Source organism: Mycteria americana, chromosome 5 (assembly GCF_035582795.1).
Source record: "Mycteria americana isolate JAX WOST 10 ecotype Jacksonville Zoo and Gardens chromosome 5, USCA_MyAme_1.0, whole genome shotgun sequence".
Taxonomy (NCBI): domain Eukaryota; kingdom Metazoa; phylum Chordata; class Aves; order Ciconiiformes; family Ciconiidae; genus Mycteria; species Mycteria americana.
Genome location: NC_134369.1, coordinates 54,138,640 through 54,164,346, shown reverse-complemented (window position 1 = coordinate 54,164,346; position 25,707 = coordinate 54,138,640). Strand labels below are relative to the sequence as shown.

Sequence of the window (25,707 nt, the reverse complement as noted above, 5' to 3'; positions counted from 1 at the left end):
TCTCAAAAGGTTTAGTTCATTTTGTAGTCATTAAACTGTGACAGCATGTGCACTTTTGGGGGGCAGGAGAGGGAAAACTTGTAATAAAAGTTTAGTGTTGCTAGCATTGTTCTGAAAAAGATGCTTTTGCTCTGTTATGTGGTCTGCCATATAAGGGTGTTTTAAATACGGGATTCAAATACAGGATGAAAACCCCAGACTTAGGCAACCAAAATAAGAGTAATCATGAAAATAATAATTGTCTAATAACTATGATTTTTTGAAATGTTATATTTTCATTGTCAAGCAATGGCAACTGCTTATAACTTTGCTCAAATATTGAGCAAATAAATTTAGGACTCAATCCTGCAAACATTTATTACTGTACACAACATGCATTACTGTAGGATTTCTCAGTAGGAAATGCTATATATAGTCAGTTGTTTTCAGAAATACTTTTTTTTTTTTCTGTTTGGAGAAGAATAAATAAACAAAATAGATGTGAACCCATTAATCTCTAAGTGTTTGCTTACTGTGGTTGTTTTCAATCCCAATATGCATTCTTGTAGATTCTCCAAATTTTTTTTTTTTAGTATACAGTTATTTTGGAAAAATGCAATTCTGTGCAACAGTATGAATTCTTTTTTTATCTTGCTCCTTCTAGCAAAGGGAGAATCTTAACTACTCTCGTAGCCTTAGTGTTTACTTAGGACACATCAGATACCATATATTTAGAATTCAGTTATTGTTGCGTGAATGGAGTTTGTCAATTTTATCTATCCACTTTCAGATGTCACTGCTAAGTCAACAGAAGGTAACGAATTTTAACTATATTTGGTTTGCAAAACGCAAAGGCTTTGTCTTCCTGAATGATGACTGCTAGCCTTTCTTGAACTAGTCAGTGTTGGAGATGCAGGTTTTTTCAGCTATTCTTCATTATCTCTTTCTTTGGAGCTACTCCTAAAAATCTGCTTTAAAAAAAAAAAGAAAGAGAAAGATGGCAATTCCCTCAATTAAGAGTCATATATCAGACTGAGGGAGTTGACAGTACACTATTGAACTCTGAGCAGATTCCCTCAGTCATGCATTCTTGCATGGATTATTTTGGCAGGAAAATGTGTTGCAATAAAAGGGAATGGAAAATAGGGATATAAATTACTTTCCAGAGCTTGCATTCAAAAAATGTTGTTCTGTCTTTAAACAGTCAGATTTACCAAGCAGATACTGGACCATTCCTGACTACTTGCTTAGTAGAAAGTTTTCAGACAGAAAAATTTTCTCAGCACTTTTTTTAATTCTGCAAAAACAACATTAGTTCTTGATAGTGTAAGATACTAAGTACTTTCTATAAGATGTTGCATATTGTTAATGAACTAAGCACCCTTAAAGCATAAGTGTGAATTCAAAGTGTTAAACATGGAAGTACGACTGGTTTTTGAATATTGAGACTTAATGCAGTTATGAAAACTGAGACCTCAGTTTTGGATTACTGTATATGTGCTATGCAGTTATGACGTGTGGTTCCCGTGCACCTTCAAAACAGTTTATTGCAGGAGGTATGAGGGGAATCTCTACCTTTTTACACATTGAATAGTAAAACTTGTAAATACCTCTTTCTCTCTGGTGTAGTCTGCAGTTACTGAATTTGGACAGTGAAATGAACGGCTTACTTTTAATGCTGTGCCATCTTTTAAGATATTAGTTTTAACAGATCTTTAGGTAAATGAATAGTTTTCAAATTATGCTTTGTGTGGCTAAACACTGGTTTTTCTTTTGATTTTTTCCCATTAGTACTTCTCAATTTTCAAGTTGTATACTAGTATGGACACATAGTTAGGGTTTAGGAAGTCTTAAGTATGTTGACAATTTTATTTTTTTACTGAATGGTAGACTTTACAGAAAAGTGAAATGAATGCATTAAACTAAGAACAACATCTGGTATTCCCAGAATGTGAGTCATCAGCAGTGGGTATGTAATCCAGCTCTCTTAAACTGAAGAACTGGGGAAAGAAGCCAAAGGGAACAGGGAACATAAGTTACTTACCCTTTGTAGCACAGCCTGTCTTTTATCCTGTGAGAGAACTATAACCAAACTTGATTTATGCAAAAAGCTGTATTTGTTGCAGAAAACCGTTCTGGAATTACAAGTTTTGAAAAACTGCCGAGAGCACTGCTTAACTACGTTAAAAAGTATGTGGAACACTGCTCATCTTGCATCTAGGGCATGAGTATATGAATTAAATACTTGAAAACATAGAAATGGGTTTTTTAAATGTTAATACAGCTAGATATCTATAGGATGTTTGGCAGGAGATGTTATGACTGATTTACCTCTCTTGCTGGATCTTCTTTTATTTCTGTTTTCTAATAACACTTCTAAACCAGAACGAAGGGGCAAATTCTGCTACTGTGTACAAGCAGAGTCTGACTTAACTACAGATATGTGGTAGAGATTTGGGCCCAAGCACAGGAACTAATGGTAGGGAACTTCTGTGGAGAGTGTGTGTTGTGCATATGCAAGTTCCTGTGTTTGTTTTGGACATGAATAGGAAAGAAGTAGTCAAGGTTATCCGGATCCTGAGTAGCTTCGAAGTTCTGAAACAGTGCTTCAGAAATGCTTGAACTATGATGTAAAACTTTGCTCTGAATTCTAAAATATCAGCTCTTGTTTGGAGAAAACACAAAAAAATGCCTTAAATTCAGTGTGGTGGTTTCTTAAATGTGTGTTTTGCATAGGTATAGAGTGTTTTTAAAATGAGACCAAGTGCAACCATAAATATTCTTACATGTATATGTATCAGTAAACATACTGACTGGCAAATGAAAGTTGGGCCAAGTCATGACAGAGGGGTCACTAACATATTACGTTTAAGCCTTGTACCAAGGTCTGACAAAATTTTATCTAATGCTTTGGAGAAATAAGAGGAAAAGCAGTGCTCATAGTTGAACTGCTATGGTTGCCTCTCTGAACCAAATTTTCCTGAAAATTAGGAAAGGCGAAATTGTCAGGGAGGAATGCATATAAAAAAGCAGACCTTCAGTGTGTAATCTAATTAATTTAAAAGATGCTACTTTATTGAAAAACAAACTTGACTCCATCTAAAACATATATTAATTATAAGTGTGCTGTAATTGTAATTTAGGAACCAAGATAAATTGAAGGACAGAGCAGTCAGCCAAAAATCATTAATTGCCTCAATGCAGTTATTGTCATCCTTCCTTTTTCTGAAGGAAAAAAGCTATACATTCATGTATAGGATTTGCACTTAGTCTTGTTAACACTGAGCAGCACAAAATTAAAGTTTTTCCATGAAAGCAATAGTGGCAATTAGGAAGCCTTGCCCCTGATTTCTTTAGCTTTTTAATAAAGTGAGGTCAGAATTTGAATATACCACTTAATTTTATTTTTTCACTGTCACAGTGTCTGTGAATTGCTGTACAGTTTTATACTAATTTTGACAGAAGAGGTTTTCTTTACTTTGAAGCAAAGACATTAGTTTATTGTGTAGTATTTTTAGTCTACTTTGCAATTTTGCTTTTCCCTGTTGTGAAGGAATTGGAATTTAAGCCTCTGATGAATGGGAACATGATAGTCCTTTTAATGTCAGTGCTGTGTAAAGCATGAGTCAAAAGCAGATAGGTGAGTCCATCCTTCTCGGACCCTTGGACAATGGTGAGAAAAAGTAACATGATGTAAAAAAAAAAGAAGTGTGTTTCTATGTTTCTTGGTCATGTTGATAACTGACCTGTTTCTGCAAGAGGTTAAAATATGTCTTGGATATAATGTCTTCTTATCACAATGAAGGTATTGCTCTTTAGCTTGTAAATTAGCTAGTTTGCCTTTGTCTAATGCACTGATGAGTAGAATCTGCCTTGCCTGTCAGAAGACGGTTTATTCAAGATATTTGAAGGGTGTAAAACACAGTGTATTGTGATTTGTGCAATGTTTTCATTTGAATACATTAGAATATGTCAGATTACCTTGCAAAGTATTGATTTTGTTTGTTTATTTTTTATCCCTGCTTACAGCTTATTTCTTTAAGCTATAGTTGGCAATTGCTTTGTTTAAATAGCATTTGTGAAACCCATATTGGAGTAGTTAGGAGAAAATTGTGTGTGTGTGTTGGAAGAAAGATTTCCATTATGGAAGAACTAAGATTTAAGGTTGACTTCTCTCTGTATTCGTATAGCTACCCTGCTAAATACTCCTTCCTGCAGCTACAGTTGAAGATCTTTGTCAGTACCAGAACAACAAAAATAGTATAAGCAAAAGTACCCTAAAGTGAGTAACTTCAAGATGGGGAAAAGGGAGGCATTTTTATGAGGCTAGCCAGCGGTCCTCCTTTTTCTGCAAGAAGAATTGGTCGTGATAATGTGTAGAGGAGTGCAACTTTCCACTCGGTGGCTGGTACATGGCAAGACTCACAGGTTTCTTTCTCCACCACTTCCAGGAAGTCTTGGATCTTGTACACTGGCCAGTCCAGGCTGCTCCAAATTCTTTCTCCCCTAGGGACTGGGAAGATTTGTGGAGGAGGCTGTCTGCTGTGATAAGAGTGAAGTTTCTGGAGAATTTTCAGGGCCTCTTGTCTCCTTCTGTAGTTCTTACATTGGGCGTAGGGTAAAGCTTTTACTTGGTGTCTGGCAGTCGTGCATAGTCAAGATTATTGACCCGGTTCTCCTGCATGCAGTTTATTTAAACTGAGATCCTGATGGCAGGACCTGTTTTGTATCCAAGCATATAATAAAGCTAGACGCAGTGGAGCCCTTGGGCTAACTGGGATTTTTTAAGTCCGAGTGCAGTGCTTATCCTTCAATGATGAGAAGGTGTTTTCAGCACTCTGTTCAGGAAAGTCTTATGGCTTGTTTTATTTGTATGTACCAGTGTAAAAGAGGAAAAGCCTAAAAATACATTTGGATTGCATTCTTCTGTAAACCCTGTTATTTTTCCTTTTTTTAATTTCTTGCCTCACATCTTAGGATGGTGATTCCTCAGGTCACTGTACCCTTGAGGCAGGTAGCAGATTGCATTAACTGGAAGGCACTGTATTAACAATTAGAAAACAATTTTCTTTTCCAGTCTGTTTGTAACCTGTGAGATAATTCTGCAAGATTTATAATATAGGATATGGAAATTAGCTGGGAAATATATAATTAAATACATAAGTTCGAAGTAAACTTTGAACGCTGCTATGCCTCGGGAATGTGTGGTAAACTCTATTTGTCCTCTCTGCTTCCATCCACAAAAAGTGGTTGGGTTGTTTTCCTTTAGTCTGAGGCTTTATAGAGAATGATTTTTTTTTTTCTTTCTTCTTTTTTTTTTTTTTTGTAAATGATGGCAGTAATAGTGTTGTCTCAAAATCCTAGGGAACATAACCTTTTCTTTATATTATATTGCAAAAAAAATGGAAGGCACAGTCGAGTTTGGGAATCATAATAGGTGCTGTTAAGCTCAAGTGAGAAGATTACACACATTTGATATCTGGCATATACATTTGTCGTTTTTATTTTTTTTTCTAGATAGTGTAAACTGTGACCAAAATAGACCCTGAGATTCTATATTAAAACATTTTTTTTATACTGCTAATCAGAATAATTGATACATACAAATGATGCTTAGATTAGAGCCAAAGTGGAATTATATTAGGGATGAGGCTGATACATATTAAGGAAAATAAAGGGAAATGCAGCAGTTAGTCGTAGCTAACTAATATCAGCCAGTTGGTACAGGGAAGAAGGACTGTCTTACTGATTCCATTTCAAATTATAAAACAGATGAGGGACAGCAAAGTATGCTCAATAGGTGTGGAAACTGATGAGAATTTTAAGATTTAAAGCACAGTTTTTAATGGGTTTGTAAAGGATAATGCCTCTTTAAAAAAAAAAAAAGTGTTATTTAATTTATATCCAAAAATTTCTCAGTAAGCTGTTTCTCTTTGCCAGCACCACTTCTATAATGACATAGAATCACATAATAGTTTAGTGGGAAGGGGCCTCTGAGGGTTGCATGATCCCAGCCTCTGCTCAGGAAGGCCAGCTTGGATCAGGTGGCTCAGGGATTGCCTGGGTGAGTTTGGGTGCCTCCAAGGATAGAGATTTGACACCTTTTTGGGCTACCTGTTCCAGTGTTTGGCTAGTCTTGTTGTGAATTTTTTTTTCCTGATCTAATTGGAATTTCCCACGTTGCAGCTTGTGCCCAGCACTTCTCATACTTGCAGTGAGCCCTTCCAGAAAGAGTCTGGCTCTGCCTTCTCTATACCCCGCTCTTAGGCACTTTAAGTCCACAGTAAGATTTTACTTTAGTCTCTTCTTAAGACTGATCAGCCCCACTTCTCTGACTCTCATCATACATCATGCCAAAAGATACAATGTAGTTTTGTGGCACTCATACCTGACGAAGCTCCTCTGCTTAGCTTAGGAAGTCCGGTTGCCTTCGTAGATGAAGTCACTCCCCTCCCACCAACTTGTGAGCTGTAGTCCTGTGTTGGGCTTTTGGTACTCTTGTGTTCTTGATGACTCTTGGACTTTTATGCAAAAATGCTTACTATTCCTGTCCGTAGTGACAGAAAGCAGCTAGGTAGAAAGTAACTGTGCAGAAATTATATGCTCTTTTTATTTGTATTTGATTTTCTTCAAAGGGGTTGGGTCATGAATAAGTCACTAAAATAAATGAACCTCAAAGCAGCGTTAATCTTAACAGCTTAACATATTTTAAGAATTATGTCATGACATTCTTTTTAGAATTGGGTGTTGTCCTGAGCTGCTAATAAAAAATGTTTTAGCAATGAATAAAAATGGATTCTATTTTAATCAGTGCGAATATTCCAGGGTGCATAAGCTCCTCTGAAAACTCACAGGATCAAATTCTGCCCTTGAAGTCAAGTGAAAGGTTTGCGTACAAGTCAGAAGACAGGCTTTGGTCCATAGTGTTTTCCTTTGCTTTCATTTTATTTTTGATAGTCCAGATTGGAGGGGTTTGTAAGGGAAAATACCGTGGCAGAAAAATCCTGTTGAAAGATATGCTGGATTCCAGAGAATGTTTTAAAACGCGGAAACAATTTTCTTAGTATGTTGTGCCAGTAACTACTCGGTTCTGTGCGTAGGCAAGAAAAAGTGGTCAGTGTTTTAAAGAAACAGACCAGTGCAAGTGATCATCATGCCTTAAAAATAGGCTATATATTCAGTTTAGACTTCAGGGTGTAGAACCAGGAGTATCTTACATGAGAGGGTTTGAAACAGTGGTGGTGGTAACAGAAGTTTGTGCTCTTTCTCTCCTTACCTTTCTGTTACACGTCTGTGCTTCTTTGAGGCTTAAATACACCAAGACTACAGACGAAAGTTGTTCACGCAGTTGCTTAGAAGTTTTTGCATACATTTTTAGTTGGTTTCCAAAAGTGTTTGTGTGGTATCTTTTACAGAAGTCTTTCAACTTTGTTGGTGTGCTTTTGTGGTTCTGTAGCTGTTCCCCTTAGGTTTCAGTCTCTGCCTTGGCCTCTGCTCTCACCCAGAAGGTTGTGGTTCGACGTTTCAGATGGCACTCAGCCCGGGGCTGGTGCGGTTGACCTGTTGGGCAGGTGGCCTGGGCCAGCACAGTAGGCTTTCTTTTTTGAGCTCTTCCTAGCAAGTGAGGTCAAGTAGCTCATGGCATATAGTTCAACTTTAACTTGTTTTTATTTTTTTGGTCCTCTCGTTTACTTACTGTCTTGCATTATATATACCTTACATGTGTAACACTCAAGTTACAGGATGTCAGCATCACAGTCTGACTTTGGCTCCTGTGATTGTGCACATGGTGTTAACAGTGTTATAATGAAAGAGAAATACACCTTTTTACATGCATACCTTTCCTTGTTCAGTCTGCAGGAAAGATTGAGGAGTGGTCATTCGGTACATTTTATCCTTTTCAGTGTGTGATGTTGCAGTGAACATAGTATTTCTTTCTTAATGGAGTTTGTGTGGTACTACTGTTATAATTCCTAACATCTTATGGAATCTTAAGATACCGTCTTCTCAATAGCCTTGTGGGGTGGCGGAGGTCACCACACACTATATGTTATGGTTGGGGTATTGAAGCACAGAAATAAAAGCAAATGTTGTCTAAGATGTCAGCAAACTTTGTGCGCCTGGACTGAGAAATTTAGAAAACAGTGGTTTTTATAGTATTTATATTCAGAGCCATATTCCTTTTGTCCTCTTGAAACTGGAAGTATTTATGACTTCTTAAATTTGACTCTTGGTTTTCAGAATTCAGAAGTGAAGAGCATACAGTGTCCACCTGGGAAAAATTTGGTTTGTAGGATTTGCTTTACAAGAGAGCTCTGTTTCTGATGTGGGAATACAGTCTGTTTCTCTATGGTGATTTTTAAACTTTCCTAACCATGAAACTATTTTGTATATATCATCATTCTTCCTTTTCTCCAGATCTCTTCCACTATACTGAAAAACTGCTTTTTTCTTCTATGAAAAGTTCTAATTCAATTTAATTTTTGTATTACAGCCTGCCTTTTTATCAAATAAGACCAGAGTTGTCTTAGAGTTTGCAGAAGGGATCTTAACCGAGGTTAAATGGGCAGACTTCATCCTAACTTTTTTTAATCTTCTGAATACTGATTTTGCAATTACATGGTAACAGTAATTTTAATTTAGAGGATTTTTTTGTTAAGCATTGGGGGAAAAAAACCCCACCAAAACCCACCAACAATCACTTAAAACTGTGTTGATGCTAATTTAGACAGGGGCAAAGAAGTACATTTTGCCAGGATGCAACGTCAAAGGAACATTATGCCTTAGAATTGGCTCTAATTTCCCAGTTTTGGTAATTTCCCAGAGAAAATGCTTTTATGGAATAGATGGTTTTATTAACTTAATGCTACACCTTGACTTTTGTGCCCAAAGTTACTTAATGATCTGTGCTGATACAGAGCATTGACTTCACTGCTGTCCTTGAAGTTTGAGAGGTAGCATAACTGCCCATGCCAGGGTTGTTGCGTGCATAGTCAGCCTGTCAGGGCTGTAAGGGATAGCCAGAATCCCATGAGGGTAGACTTTTTATCCTGTTTAGACTATAAACTAAGAAGACGTATGTATATGAATTTTCAGATGTGTATATAGGTGAGCTTTCACAAGAAAGTACTAAAGTTACCTTTCTCTACTGCCAGCTGTTGCTCCCCAATGAATTTCAAATCTGTGCTCCAAAGCATCAAAATGCTAGAGCTTCTGAGAAAACAACAATAAATACTTTGTTTGCTAGGTAGACGATTTTTCCAAGTCTAATTCACAGAAATTATGGATGTAAAAAAATAATTGTGATGAATAGTCCTTTGTTTTATAAAAATTCATCCTTAATAGCTTTATTTTTTATAAGTTAAAAACATCTGAAAATATATGAAGAAAAGTGTTCGATTAAAGGTGTTGGTATTTCTACCATTTCTGCATATAATAATGTGTATGTAGCAAGGACTTGAAGAATTTCCATGTAAATGCCTACAGACATGAATGGTAAGTTGTAGCATTCCCTTATCTCCCTCCCTGAATTAAAAAACTGAACTGAATGAAATAAGTACTGCAGGAGCAGATTTTAATCAGTTTAAACATAGTGGAGAAATTTCATTTTGAATGTGTGTGGAGTGTGGATTTAGAACTATACTGTGGAGTGACAGAAAAATATTCTGGTCCACAGTCCTTCTCAGAGGAGATCTAATCAAAGTTAGATTGTGTTGCTCAAGATGATGTCCAGCGGGATTTTGACATTCCAGGGATGGACATCCCTCAGCCTCTCTGGGCAATCTGTTCCAGTGCATACCGTATTTTGTGTTTTGGCTTGGTCAGGAGTTGCCTGCTCAGGCAACGTAGCTTGCTGCTGTACCTGGGCATTTTCTTGCTCGTGGGATGAGCCATACAGGTGCTTTAATGAGCTTGTCTCTGACCAGCTGTCCTGTGCTCTTTTGTCCTTCAGCATCCCATGGGAGCCTGCCCGCCAGTTCCCCAGAGAAGCCATACTTTGCCTTCCTGCCGTCCCGTGTCATCTTCTATTTGCTTCCTCACTTCCCTTAGTTTTCCTCTCACACATAAATGCTCACTACTAACACCTGTGAGTTGCCACAACAGGGTCAGGGGCTGTTTGCAAAAAAGAGTAGGTTTGGTAATGTTTTAGGTGGGGGACCTTATGTATGTGGATTGCTTATCTGGAACTAATGTCCGCTTTTGATATTAAATGTCTCTCCAGTTCTCTAAGTTTTCAGTAACCCATAGCCTTAGTCAGTATTTTAAAACCTTTACTTCTGAGTAGCAAGACTTTCATACAATATATTTTATCTAATATCGCAATATTAACCTTTTTCATCATTGAAACGCCTCTTTTTCAGATTACATATTTCAGTCTGTGGTATTATAATAAGCAAAATCAGCGCAGATGGGTAGATTTGGACAAGCCTCTGAAAAAGCAGCTGGACAAATATGCCTTGGAGCCAACTGTGTATTTTGGAGTAGTGTTCTATGTGCCTACTGTTTCTCAGCTTCAGCAGGAGATTACCAGGTAAACTTCGTACATGTGTCTATAATTTTGCTTTCAGCATTCTGAAATGTATGGTTTATTTAAAAATTGTCTGCTTTCCCCTCCACCACTGCTATAGAAATGGAAATTATTACTTTAGGCAGAATTTATGTTCAAACTGTGTATTTATTTCCCTTTTGAATATTTAAAATATATGATAAACTAAGCAAACAACTAACATTTTGGTGATCTTAGGAATCTATTCAAACCTGTTTTCAGTAATAGGCATACTTGCATGGTCAGGCTTTTAATTGTTTTAGTCCCTTCATGTTTGTCTTTTTTTGTTTGGTTTTTTTTTTTGTTGTTTTTGTTTTGAAGAGCCATATGTTGCTTTCAGGGACGTCCATCCTGCACAAAGCACATGTAGATTTTATTGAGCTATGCTTTCCTTTATTTTGCTTTCAGTACTTTAGTACAATACATTGGCAAACTACAGGCCAAGCTTCAGCTTGTGATTTTTTTTGTGTATCACTGGGCAATGAAGACGGATGTTAGCTTTGATATTATATACCCATTTCTACTGTGAATCTGGGGAACATCACATAAGCGGTGATGACTGCAGGGGAAAAGTAAAATTGAGCGTATATACTGGCCAGTTATTCCTATGGGCCTATATATTGGCTTCTAGTGTCTTAATGTGTATAGTTGTTCTGATTTAATTATTTTTTAACAGGCAAATGAGTACAAAACCAGTAACTGGATTACAAACATATATTTGTTATTTCAGAAATATGTGCTTGCATTAATTAACCCGTTTAAGCTGGCAACTTCAAGCTGGCCCTGCTTTGAGTGGGGAGTTGAACCAGATGATTACTCAGAGGTCCCTTCCAGCTTAATTTACTCTGTGGTTACATGAAACTGTCTTTAAATACTCTGGTGCCAAAATACCTTGCCAGAGACCTTTCCCACTAATAGTGGTGTGAAAGCTTTTCAGGGAGTTAAGCCTCTTGGTGCAGACACTGGTGCTGTAATGTATTGCTCAATGCCTGGCAGCTTTAGTTCTTATTTTATGTGTAATTTCTGTAAGACTCTTTTCTTTCTGAAAACTCTGAAGTTTGGGCTTTTTCTCGGCAATTTTACTGGCTTAAAAAGTAATTCTAGTGGTCTTCCTTTTTTTTTTTTTTTTGTTTCAATAAATCTTTGGTTCAGGTTCTGTGCTTGTTGGTGTACTAGGATGCATTAGAGTAAGATAAATGTCATGGTGTTGCACTGAATAGCTGAATTGCCTGAAAAACCTTGAATATTCTTCTCTGGCATTTATTTAAAGAATATGATGTTTATGCTGGAGCTCTAACAGCAATTTTGCAGTGTGCTGCCATGTAGAAAGCAGGAATTTATGTGCCAACCTTATACTCAGGTCCTAGAGGATGGTACTTGCTTTGATGTATGATAGTGAGAGTCTGGATTCGTTTCAGAAATATGTGGATTTTTTTCATGCCTTTTCAATATAAATGAGATTAAGCATGTTTAAGCAAATTGTATGTTTAACATATACCAGGAAATGGAAATGTCATAGACAAAAGAGATGGTATTTTTACTATCACAAGGTAGTGTCAAGAGTCTCTGTTTGTATGTTTACTTTTAATAGCAGATCTATGGAAAGAGCTTATGTTCTACTGCTTGACTGGGAAGATTTATTTCCCCAAATGCCTTTATGTGGTGGCTTTCCTTTTTTCTTTCTTATTTTTCCTCTTTTTTTTTTCTTATTTTTCCTCTTTTTTTTTCTTATTTTTCCTCTTTTTTTTTCTTATTTTTCCTCTTTTTTTTTCTTATTTTTCCTCTTTTTTTTTCTTATTTTTCCTCTTTTTTTTTTTCTTATTTTTCCTCTTTTTTTTTCTTTTCTTTTTTGTCTCTTTTCTCTTTTCTTTTCTTTTTTCTCTCTTTTCTCTTTTCTTTTCTTTTTTCTCTCTTTTCTTTTCTTGCCTGGGTTTAGTCCCAGCTGTTCTTGTGTGTGTTGTATAAGGATGTATCTACTGTCATATGGTATACTGCTTTTCTGTAGTAGGATCCAGAAGAGTCTAAACAATATTTATAAATGTCACTGTATTCAATAGGCTGTTAAACAGTGAGAGCTGTCTTTTAGCTTGATGTAAATTTGTGTGGAGTTTACCTGACCTTTCTAATCTCTGAATGAATTGCAGCACGTGCCTCCATCTTTTCAGTATTAAAGCCTTACTTCACAAGAGTCAACATACAATATGAGGAAGTTAAGAAGCTTTTAAAACTAGACTTATAGAAGGCAAATGTCCTTCTTGGCAAAGTCTGTGTAGCTATAATGGCATTTTTGAGTTTTGAGGTGTTTTGGGCTCAAGATAGGGTGTTCCATGGATGGCTGAAAGGGGCAGAAGAATTCAAGAAAATAGTGGTTCAGTCTGTGGACAAATGGTAGAGCTAGTAGTGGTTGCCTGCACAAGAGATGACCCAGGAAAAAAAAACAGTGCCTTGAAAGTGAGAATAAAATGTACTCAGAGGTTGTAATGCAGAAATGAAAGTCACTATTGTGATCGGAGGGATGTGCACTGTTAGATCTATTGGAAGACAATGCAGCAATACAGCAGCAGTGTACTGAACATTGTAAAGAGGAGATAAGAATATTAAGAAAGGAGAAGCTAAAAATAAAAAAAATTATGAGGGTATGGTAGGAGACAGAAATCGTGGAGATTCTTTGTTTTAAGAGGTAGGAGTATTTGATTCTGCAGTGATGTGTGAAAGCTAAGGGGGGAGTTGTTAAAGACCATGAAATAATGGGTCCGAATGATGAGGAAGACTACCCTCCACACAAACTGGGGAATGCAGAGAAGACTAGGAAATGCAGGCATATTCATCTGCACTCTCTGTAAATTAAGAAGCCCATGCTGGCTTTTTCTTTTTTTCCCATGTAGATATCAGTATTATTTGCAATTAAAGAAAGATATCTTGGAGGGCAACATTCCTTGCACGCTGGAACAAGCAATACATCTGGCTGGTTTAGCTGTTCAGGGTAAGTAAGCCAATTGTGCCAATTAGCTAATGTTGCATTAGAAACTTCGGTGATATATTTTCTATTGCATGTTTTCTATTTATCGCTCTAAGACCCACTTCAGTAAGTTATGAAAGGCTTGCTCCTTCGAACTTCATCATATGGGCTGAAGAAGGGGAACAGTGGGATCAGTGGCCCTGAACTTTGCTGGTATTTCTGTGCAGTCCTCAGAGGTGTACCTGGGGATCTAACGTGTATTTTCAGGAGCTGGGTTTGAATTAGACATCGGAGTTCCTTTTGGGGCAAAGGCTTGTCGTCTGCTTACACTGACAGACCTGTCATCTGTTTCTGTTAATGAAGACTCTATTCTGACATGGTAACAAGAGAGAGAGACACATTATAATAAATAACCGAATTTGAATGTAGAGTAGTACTTGTATCTCCACTTCTTCTCCCAAATATCCTAATGTCTAAGATTATTTCAAGTTGGTATGCAAGACTGTTAACAATTCCTATGTTCAAATCACTCCTGAAGACCCATTTCTGTGATACCTACATGAAAATGGCTGCTCTGTTTTTCCTAACTAGGGTCAGATGGGATAGAGTATACACCAGAGAACCACCAGTCCTAAGTCTGTCTGCACTGATCATGTCTGGTGTTCACTGCTAACATGCTTGTTCGATCTTAACTCTCTCAAAATAAAAGTTTTTAATGGCAATGGCTTTGTTTAGTGTGTTTGCATATTGCTTCACAGTGAATGCCACTGCAGTTTATCTAACAGCAGTTGTAAATCTGCCAAAATTGAAAGGGACTTAAAATCATTGGCAGTACGTACACCTTAAGTTTTTGTTTGTCTTTTTTTAATTATATGTGTTGGTAGTATCACATTAAAGACTATGATTATGTTTTTTGAAAATGTGGTTACCAGTGGTGTGGGGTGAATTATATTAGTGCCTTGTTTATATAACAGTGAATCTGTTTAATCCAAGCCAGGATTTAATGGTCTTCAACTGACAAAATCTTGCTTTGTTATTTTCATATCTTTGGACAGTGTAAATATCTCTCTGCTCAGTGAGTTGTTTATAGAAATCTTTCAATATAATCCTCTTTCCAGATGGAAAATATTTATCCTTTCAGCTTTCACATTCCTTTTTCAGTCTTGTATAAGAGAGAAACTGTATGTGTTGATAATACAGTGAAAAAACATTTCAGAAAAAATGCAGGTTCTAAATGAATGTGCTCTGAAGACTGAAGTAGCTTATACCAGGCAGGTTAGTTAATTTTAGCTGGTGAATGAACAGAAGCAGTTGTTTTCTGTTTCAAGTGAACTGGTTTCAGGAATGATCTGTATTTAAAATAATTACCATAGGCTAATTCTAAACACTGCTTTATCTCAAGTGCTGTGTTGGTGTAGCATGTCACAAGTTCTCCCCTTTCATCGTAAATAACTTGCATATTAATTGTTAATGCTTAATACAAATTTGGTTCCTAAATGTCTCTAAAATTATGCTATTATGGATAAGAATCTGTGGTAACATAAATAGGATCTGTATACTTGGGGATTGTGTTTATATTTTTGGGAGCAGTCGTTCTGTACAGACTGCTGTTCCACAGTTTCTCCTGTGCGACTGGTGCATAACTTTTCCAATTTAGACTGTTTTATTTCTCTTCTTTGAAATGTTGGCTAGTTTTTCCCTGGCAACAGAAAAAGAGGCAAATACCTTGGGATGCCCTTTGGCATGACATAAAATCAAAACGTTTATTAAAATCAAAACTGTTATTAAGTCCCTTCTGAGCATGCCTCTGAGTCTGGGAAGGCTTCTAGGTCGCACGTTCTGCATGTCTGGGTGCAGGGAGCTGTAGAAGGCTTGAGAGCGGAAGGGTGCTCCAGATGCTCTGTGCAGTGTTTTGAGTCCAGCTGCGAGTTGGAGCAGTCTGCTGCTGCTATACTGCAGATAATTAGGTATCTGACGGGAGGGAGTAAAGAAGGTAGAGCTAGGCTCTTCTTAGGCAATGGGCACAAACTGAAATATAGGAAACTTCGTCCAAACATAATAAAAGTTTTCTGTTGTGAGAGTGGCAAGACGCTGGCACAGGTTGCCCAAAGAAGTTGTAAAGTCTCAATCATCTGTGTTCAAAACTTGACCGGAGAAGGCTCTGAGACTATCTGCTGTAGCTGACCCTGCTTGGGGCTAGATCTCCAGAGGCCCCTTCCAACCTCAACCATTCTGTAATTAAAAAACCAAACAAATAAAAACCCAGGGAACTTGGAGCAACACTCTGATTGTTTTATCATTTCTTCTCCTTTTCTATCCACAAGGAGTGTTACCGATTTGTCCGAACAAGGTAAAAAGATGGGATGTATTTTTACTTTTCCTCTTCATAAACATTACTGGTTAGTTTGTTCCATTGTTTTACTTTCAGATTGTAGTTCAATAGGATGGAGATTTGCTATTTGGAGATCCTGCTGCAATTAATCGGGTATTGAATTATTTTGTTACAAATGTTTGAACCCAAGAAATTTTTTATTTTTTAGCTGATTTTGGAGACTATGATCAGTATGAATCTCAGGAGTTTCTACAAAGATTTGCTTTGTTTCCAGTGGTAAGTACTTTAAATTGATAAATATAAATTCTTACATTGATAAATTTAAATCTTTCTTTAGATTGGTTAATACAAATCATTATTAAAGACTCCATGATCCATCTAGCTTGCTGCTCCCTAGATTGTCAAATTCAGTAAAGGTCGTCTTTGAGACTGGAGTGAGATATGATTCCACAGAAGCAAAGATGTTGCAAGATCTCTTCAATTTCATTGTATATTACACTGAAAAGAAGGTTAGGGTGGAGATGGGAAAGTGAGTAAAACCACTTCAAAACAATGTTTGTGCTTTTTGATTTTGTGTGCATATTACAGTATCTAAGCTCCAAGACTAGAGTGGAGAGTTGATTTGCCTGTGTAAAGAAACTATAACCATCTAATTTTGTAGAATTTTTTGTAACTCTTTTTGTAACTCATTTTATAAACTCTATCTTACCTTAAGGGTTGGCTACAAGAAGAGAAAATATTGGAAGAAGCGACACAGAAAGTTGCCTTGCTACATCAGAAGTACAGGTAACATTTCTAAAAGTCTTTATTGCCTAATTTTGATGTGATTGCTTCAGTAGCTCAGGAAGTTAGGAATCCCAGAAGACAGTTGCACTAATTTCACTTCCCATTTAAATGAATTTTCCACTGATACATCTGCATTAAAATTACGAGAATTTTTGCTGAATGAAAGTGCAAAGAGAACAGAATGACTTAAAATAAACAAGACGATTCTGTTTGAAAATTAAGAACACAGGACACAATTAGTGTGACTTCACCTGTATAATGTTTCTGAAACTTGTTTATATGAAGTTGTGACCCCAGTAAAGATGTTTCTTGATAAACAGCATTGGCAGATACTGAGGACAGTAGAAATCTAGGGACAATCACTGTGCCAGAATGCTTATGATCTTAAGTAAAAGGTAGCTAAGATGCAGTAGTCCAAGGCAAAGGAAACTTAAGTTCTCTGTTGTCAGTTCATCAGTGAAAAATGTTTGTGACTATGTGAGTAATACTGATTATTTTTTCCTGTATTGTTTTAAAACAACATTTTGAAAATTTCAAATCCATTTATCTTTGAAATGCTTTCGTAACAAGATTGCATGGTTAAGGTTCAGCAAAGAAAACTTAATCTGCGTGACACTAGGAAAAAATGAAGAAACAGAGAGATTGATGATTGAAAAAGTATTGAGAGACATAAGAATGAGCATGACAGGATTTTGCAGGTAGAGATTATGTCTTTTATGAGATCAACTGAGGTAGGTAGGGAAACACAATGTTTTAATTCCTGTGACACTACTACAAGTCTGTGAGAAAATTGTATTTGCCAGTTGGTCTAATTAAAAAAAAAAAAAATTACCTACAGATCTTGTCTTTCTCATATTTTCAAACCATTACAGTTAAAACTCTGTTAGCATGGGAAAATGAGACTCCCTTCCTGAAATGGGAAGCATCAAACTTCATATTGGTCCTAAACATGTATACTGCAGTAGGAGAAATTCAGGTCTTGAACACATGTGCCAGAACAATCGTTCTGATAAAGTGAGAAAATATGGTGACAATGATGGATTTGAATAAGGATGTGATAATTGTCTGCCATTAGCAGAGATGATAATTTTAACTGGTCTTTGTTGCCATTTACCCCTAGAGATGCCTGAGAGAAAGAAGTTACTAGAATCAAAGTGTAAAGGCTGAGACAAATATATCAGCCCTTGGTACAGATGAAAACAGCATGATTTGATGGTTGCCTGGATGTCTTGGGGATGCTTTTCAAGCTTTGACAGTGTCAGTCAGAGTAAAACAAAGATGATTTTTTTTCTATTGACAGTACTAGCTGATTGTTGTTTTCATTTGTAGAGGCCTTACTCCTCCTGATGCAGAAATGTTATATATGCAAGAAGTAGAGAGAATGGAAGGCTATGGTGAAGAGACCTATCCTGCAAAGGTAAACAGGGCTTTGATCTTTGTCTGAGTTGGGTTTTTTTTTCCCCCTATGTAAAAAGGGTTACTTCCTGCCAAAAAATAAATAAAAAACCAAAAACCACACCACCCCTTTTCTTCCCCAGAATTGTAAAAGTAGTTGCTTCTCATGTAACTTTGCTTTCAAAGACTTTTTTCTGTATTTGCATAATTTTTTGCAACTTCTTACAGGACAGCCAAGGAAGTGACATATTCATTGGAGCATGTCTTGATGGTATCTTTGTGAAACACAAAAATGGTCGTCCTCCTGTTGTATTTAGGTTAGTACTGTTCTTTCTTAAAATATCTTTGTGCACTTCACATTTTATGTGTGTTTCTCACTAGCATGAGTGACTCTTAGATATGATGTATATTTATTCATTTGATAAACCTGAACATAGTCTTGTAGTTGTCATGCTACAGTGAATACTGAAGTCCACGGGAATTTTTCAATGTATTGACTGCAGGATGAATCTCTTTAAGTCAGATTAATTCTAAGAGATGAACGTTTAATATACATTCCATTGCAAAACATTTACTGAGTCAAAAAGGAGCAATTCTGTACACATAGAACATCTTAAGTCCTAAGATGGGCACATCAATTTACTTAGAAATATTCAATTGTAAAATTATCCAGGAGTTCCTTTCATATATTATATATAAAAGAAATAGAGGAGAGTCACGTGATAACATTTGTTTCATTATTTTGGATTCATACGTTGTTTTAGTTTATTATTTAATGTTCTGATAGTTAAATTATAGACATAGGCATGCCTGCAACTTACCTAACAGTTAATTCAGTCTTCGTGTGAAATGGCCTGGTTCCCACTGACTTCAGGAGGGGTTGCTTGGGCATCTTTGGACAGAATTTGGAATAAATTTCAAAAAATACATATAAAGATTTTTTGGTTTTAACTAATCTTAGTAACCTGCAGTTATCACTAGAGCAAGAAAGGCTTTATTTTTAGTGAACTTTAATCTTCTAGAATTGAATTTTTGGCTGAATATGAACAGAATCTTGAAATCCTGTGGTCCAACAGTTACTGGAACTCATCGTGAATTTCTGGGGTTAGGGAAAGTAGCAACTGTTCTTCTTTCTGTTAGTGGTTTTGTTTAATAGAGTTTATAAATTCAGTACCGTTAACTGCCCTTCACGACAATCTCTATCTCTGCTGCTGATAGGAGAGCTGATGCCAAGTTCTTTTTAGTTGTATAGAATGGCAGAAGTGCCCTACTCTGCTTTCTCGCAGAATGAAGCAACAGCTCTGCTGTCTGACTTTCCAAGCGCGCAGGGGAGAGGAGTAAGCTTTGTCCATGCATTTCACATAATTTCCCAAAGAATTGTGGATGCAGTGTGGGTGTGCATCCACAAAAGAAAAAAGTTGCACATTGGAGAGCATCAGAAAGTAGTCGTATTCCAATTTCAGGATCCAGTTTTCTGCTCTGTTGCTTATTTGTTGTATGGCTACGGGCAGTTCTACTGGGGATAGATATATCATGGTATTTGGGTGGCAAAAAAGCGTAGACAAATGACCCACTAGTACAATTTACAAAGGCTGGGTTATGCTTCAGACTGGTTCAAGTAATTTCATAATTGCCTCCATAAACGCCTATAAACCAAGGCCTTAAATCTGAGGGGTCTTTGTTCTACATCAAAATGGGGACATTGTTTCTCTACCTCACGCATGTGATGGTGAGTAGCTATAGAAAATGCTATCAGCCACATCTATATAATGAAAATGGAAGTCATATAAATACCTTTAGAAAGTGTCCTGTATGTAGATCATGCTTTTTCCCTGTGTTTGTGCACTGCAGAATATTCTTTTAATAAATCAATGATATAGGCTTTATTTACACTAACATAATAGTAATGGATCAAACTACATTTATATTTAACAAGAAGTTGAATAAATATATGGTATTATATTTCTTGCAATCTAACTTTTTCTCATCTGTCAATATGCAAGAGAGTTCTAGAAAATATGTATAATAATGCCTTAATGGCTTTGTTTAGTGTAGATCCCCCCCCCAATGTATGGTTTGCTTTCAGGCAGTCCGGACATTATAATTTACTGATAACTAAATTTGTCCAAATTTGATTTTTTTTTTTTTTTTTTTAAGAACACTTAAATTTCAAGTGGAAGACAAGTAATAAACATTGCTGTACATGTTGCGCATTTTCAAAAGTCACATACATATTTTCCTTTCAGCAGTCATTTAACGGATATGGAAGTGATAGTCTGCAACTTGTTCAGATAGATTGAACTTTTTATTTATCCATATTCTTGGTGGTGGTTCTGTTCTTCAGTTGCATTTTGTGTGGTTTGAAAATCAGAGCTTGCCAGTCTGTTCTGTTCCTTTTGTCTGCAGGTGGCATGATATTGCCAACATGTCCCACAACAAATCCTTTTTTGCATTAGAGCTGGCAAACAAAGAAGAGACAATCCAATTCCAAACTGTGAGTAGACTTTTACTTTTATTTTGTCACTAACGCATCAATAAAAACCCAAAAATTAAGACTGCTAATTTAACTCAAAGGATAAAAACTACTTTTTGTATATTTAGCAACTTGGAACTGTATGAGTGAGTCAAAAGTAACAATACTGTCTCTGGCTAGCTTTCTACGGGAAGGCATTAAAAATCTGACCTCTTATGTTGAGTACATTGACAAGTTTGGTTCAGGTGGTCATAAACATTTTCATCCATTCCAGTAAAATTTCTGGCATGTTTTTTTGACTTTTAAATCAGTGGCATTTAATGATAAGCATGGTCTTAGAGCTTTGCTGGAATGGGCCACGGTGCTTCATGCGGAATTAATTTTATGTAGCATCTACCAGTAGCCTTTGTCAAGAAGGCAGCTGTTGACAATCTTATGGCATTATATATATATATATATATATATATATATATATATATATATATATATACACACACACTGTAAATTGTGTTAGTGTTATAGCTGATAAGAATGGCTTCATCAAAAGGCTTCTACTTTCAACTTTCATAAATCTAATAAAATTGTTAGGCTACAGTGCATGTTCAGGCCCACAAAGTACAGTTTTAGGGAAAACCTGGTGACAGTAATGAAGTTATATTAAAACAAAATTGGTCAATGCTAACTTAATCTTAAAAATTTCAGTGGCTTGTCTGAAAGCAAGTGAAGGGTATGTATATTTGACCTAATAAGCAAATTTTGTTTTTGTTTTTTGGCAGGAAGATATGGAAACAGCAAAATATGTGTGGAGGATGTGTGTGGCTAGACACAAATTTTACAGACTAAATAAATGCAGCCTGTAAGTAGAATACATTAGCAGAACTCTTGGTGCCCTTGAAGCTTCCATTGGGAAGTGAAATCTTTTATAACCTCTGTAATGTCTTTACTGTCCTTTTTAGATGGTAGTAATTAATGACTTGGGGTTTTTTCCTTAATCTTTTTTGAGAAAATACTTATCATCAGTTTCTCAAACATGTTGTGCTTTATAACAGAGGACAATACTAAGCACTGAAATCTTACCAAAAGTAATAGTTTTTGGCCCCTGCTGCTGGATCTCAGTGCTGTGACAGACTTTAGTTGCTTTGGGGGCTACTATTGCTAGAATGTTTGTGAGCTACTGGAATCACTGGGATTTTGGCCTGGGTTTGGGTGAACTGCTCTGAAAGGACACTCTAGAGGCCTTTAAAAGGGCGGGAAGTGTATGTGAAGCACTCCTGAAATGTGCTGGATTGACAGCTGAGAGGTATGTGGTCCTTTGGATATCCATGGAATCCGTATAGCTCAAGTAGCACCAGTGCAAAGTAAGTTTAATATAATTCATCAAATTAAATTTAAATGGGCTGGTCTCCAACTTGTAAATCAAGGTCTGGAATTTGAACTACTCCACTGGTACCTCTTTTCTTCAGTTAAGTTACTTCAGTCCAAGAATAAAGAATTAGACCCAGTGAATAGTCTGTCATAAAAAAACCATGATTCCCAAATGTTCCATTCTTCTTCTTTGTGCACAAGAAGATAGCTATGGAGGGGTTGGTCCAAAATTTGCTGAGGCCAGTGGAAAGATAATGGAATATTTTGTACCACAGATGACTCGCTAGTGGGTTTAATGCTAATTTATTTTGGAAGAGTAAGATTAATTTGGGGTAGAGTAGACCTCATACCTCTAAGCTTGTAAACCTGGCTGCCGTTTGAGAGGGATAAGAAATATCGGTAGAAGTAGTGCATTTGTGGGACTCACGCATTGCTATCTGAATAATGTCAGTTCTATAGTTCTGTATGGAATGTCAGTTTCTAGGTTTACTTATTTTAACCCTTTCACCACAACATGGTTTTAGTAATAGGTAAAGACCTCAAAAAAAGCTTTTCTGATTATCTCTACTCGAAGATTCCCTGTCATCTGGTCCTGCTGCTGAAAACTTATGCATGCCTGTATTAAGTTCAGGGGTTTTTTCTTTATCTGTACGTACCTTGTCTTTAGAGATTCCCTGGACTCTCCACCTGAGGAGGGCTCTCAGAAATCTTCACTCATTCTTTCCCTTCCACGCTTTCCAATCCTTTCTCGTCCTTCACTTCCCAAAGGGTGAGCTGAAAAATCATCTTTCTTTCTGAAATCTGGCAGTTCCTGCATTTGTGTTATTCTACTGTCTTTTGACCTCTGTCTTGCTGCAAGATGCAGGGTACAGGTGCAGTGTAGGGTGGGGAAAAAGGAGCTTAAGGTTTCTGAACCTTAGATCCTGGAGGCAATCCAACAAATTAGGAAAATTTATTACCGTTAGCTTGAATGTTAGAACATACAAATGCTCATGCAGTATAGTCATGCTTTCCAGTTCCTGTAACATCTGTAACATTACATTCTGTAAACAATTTTATGTCTGGTCTTGTAGAACAGGTAACTTACAGTATGAGATTTTATATGGGGTTCAAATTTGGAACTAGGCTCCAGTTACTCTACTGCTTTTTCTGCTCTGCTGCAGTGCTTCAGGGATGTCTCCTTTTCATGCTTCATAGAAAAGAGGCAAAGAAATAATTGAGGTATTTCAGTCCTGGTTTTGTCATGCTGCTCAGACTGTCTGCGATGGTGGTTTATGCACAGAGCTCTTTCCTTTTGAGGCTGTTGGGAAGGACTATTTAACACAGGTCCTGGCTCAAAGAAATGTAGTGATGTTTAACTGAACTTCGGAGCACTTTCCAAGGTTTGAAATAGGTCTTGGTGGTGTTAAGAATCATTTCTCACCATAAAATTCCTTCTGTAGACAAACTCAGCCTGTTACAGTGAATCCTGTTAGGAGGCGGTCTTCGTCCAGGATGTCTATGGTAAGGAGGGCAAATAGTTTTCTGTTTGCATTTTTATGGATTTCGGTTGACTTTGAATCAGACATTAGTTTCCTTCAGTGAAATAAAATGAGCAGTGAAAAAGATGAGTCTAATATGTGAGGAACTGTTTCTGACTTCTAGAAAAAGCTGGTATGTAATATTTGAATAATGGAATTAAAATAATTGCAATGAAAAATATTTTAAACACTTCTATTTTTAGTTTGATTGCTCTGTCTCTAGGATACTTATTTAGGACACTCCTAGATGTGAGATGGCAAGATACAGTCTTGGGTTGGTGGTGTGTGGTTTTGTTTCCTTTTTTTTTTTTTTTTTTTTTAAATTGTTTCTTGTACGACCTCGCAGGAGAAACTTACCTTGCAAATTTAGAAAAGATTTAAGACTAAGGCTTTGTGCGTGTGTATTATATACTATATGTATAATATTATACATTATATATAAAAAAAAATCTTCAAGACTTATTTTTAAAATAAATCATGAGTTTTTAACTAACAATAAGATGCTTGCTTTCCAAGCCCAAGCCTCAGCCTTATATGATGCCTCCACCACCTCAGCTGCATTACAATGGTCATTATACTGAACCATATGCATCCTCCCAAGGTAAGTTCATTATATCTAAGGCCATACTACACACCTTTAGAAGGTAAAAGCTATAATTTGCATTTATAGCTATTTTAGCTAGAGCTGAATAAATTCATAGGGTGAACATGGGATAGGTTTGTACTACAACATTCATTGAAGTGCTTGCTACTACTCTAGGCATATAGGCTAATGTGAAATAGAATCATAGAATCATTTAGATTGGAAAAGACCTTTAAGATCATCAAGTCCAACCATTAACCCAGCACTGCCAAGTCCACCACTAAACCATGTCCCTAAGCACCACATCTGCACATCTTGTAAATACCTCCAGGGATGGTGACTCAACCACTTCCCTGGGCAGCCTGTTCCAATGCTTCACAACCCTTTCGGTGAAGAAATTTTTCCTAACATCCAATCGAAACCTTCCGTGGCGCAACTTGAGGCCATTTCCTCTCGTCCTACCTCTTGTTACTTAGGAGACTGACACCCACCTCGCTACAACCTCCTTTCAGGTAGCTGTAGAGAGCCATAAGGTCTCCCCTGAACCTCTTTTTCTCCAGGCTAAACAACACCAGTTCCCTCAGCTGCTCCTCCTCCATATCCTCTCCTATGGGATATGAGCAAAGTTAGTTATGGTAACATATACAGCAACTATAGACTGTGGTCCCTTGTGTGAGTTTAAGCTGACAGTCGTTTTTTTGGTTCACGTACCAAACTGGTACGTTATAGCATTGTGAGATCCTTGTCAATATGGATCTTAATAGCTGCAAAGAGCAACTGAGCCCCCAGGCAATTCAGACAATTAAAAAAAATTATTTAACCCAGGGTGCGGGAAGAGAGAAGTTTCTCTCGGAGTTCGCTAGACTACAAGGTGGTGGGGAATTCAAAGGCTAAGGAAGTCTGCAAGTTATGGAATTGGTATACATTTGATTGAAAAAATCAAAGAAAAAACCCCAAGCAAACCCTAATTAGAATTCTCAAGGGATGCACACTCCTAATCTAAGCAGTCTACAGGGGAGTCATGGCTGCTTTCTCTCCTTTTTTTTTGATTGTTACACATTGTGCGTTTAACAAAGTCGCTGCCCTGGGTTAATCTTTATAATATAATATAAGAAGGGTTAATCTAATCTTTTTGCAAAGCTGCCTCAGTTTTGATAGGGACCTTCCAGTCCTACAAGTCAGATGCATAAAAAAATACTCTAACAACTCACTGGTAAGGGAATAAGCATGTTTTCTATCTAAATAGAGTTACACAAGTATTTATGAAGGTACAGGTATATAAATTCAGAATGTAGATTAATTCTTTCCAGTATAGTGTTGGAATTATTGCTGGATACTTGCTACTGCACACGTCCTAGTTTTGAACAACTTTTTCACAAACAAAAGAATTTTTGATTGTCAGCAAATTCATTAACATAAGTGTGGCAATTATTTTGGTGAATCTGAAGAGTTAAATCCTGAAAGGCATCTAAAGCAATTACTGAATTGTTCTCTTCTGGAGCTTGGCAAATTGTACATCCAATGAAGTAATGGCTAAATTATTAACTGTATATTGGATGTATAAACTGTTAGATCATTTTATTTATCCATGAGAGTGGGTATATGTTAATGTGAAAACAATTTATGGTGGTAGTTTAAACTGTCTCCAAAATTTCTGGAGAAAAGTGTATTTGTGTGGGTGTGGGGGTTTTTTTGTTTGTTTGTGTTTTTTTGGTTTTTTTAAAGGTCTTGTGGTACTATATCTAGTTATGGCCTGGGGGGGAGAAGAA

General features: G+C 36.7%; 1 protein-coding gene across 4 annotated transcripts in view; it reads left to right on the top strand.

The window, feature by feature from the left end:
* Positions 1–25,707, top strand: part of PTPN21 (protein tyrosine phosphatase non-receptor type 21) — a 44,118-nt gene that overhangs the window by 5,435 nt on the left and 12,976 nt on the right. For 2 of the 4 annotated variants that reach the window (XM_075503394.1, XM_075503392.1), the window contains exons 3-13: positions 10,341–10,510; positions 13,411–13,508; positions 16,025–16,092; positions 16,532–16,602; positions 17,932–18,019; positions 18,226–18,314; positions 20,404–20,491; positions 21,247–21,326; positions 22,503–22,604; positions 23,278–23,338; positions 23,872–23,956. In XM_075503394.1, coding sequence (XP_075359509.1) covers positions 10,341–10,510; positions 13,411–13,508; positions 16,025–16,092; positions 16,532–16,602; positions 17,932–18,019; positions 18,226–18,314; positions 20,404–20,491; positions 21,247–21,326; positions 22,503–22,604; positions 23,278–23,338; positions 23,872–23,956 — 1,000 coding nt within the window. Of the gene's footprint in view, positions 1–10,340; positions 10,511–13,410; positions 13,509–16,024; positions 16,093–16,515; positions 16,603–17,931; positions 18,020–18,225; positions 18,315–20,403; positions 20,492–21,246; positions 21,327–22,502; positions 22,605–23,277; positions 23,339–23,871; positions 23,957–25,707 lie in introns of those variants that run through there. The other 2 variants (XM_075503396.1, XM_075503395.1) reach the window with 2 other exon arrangements.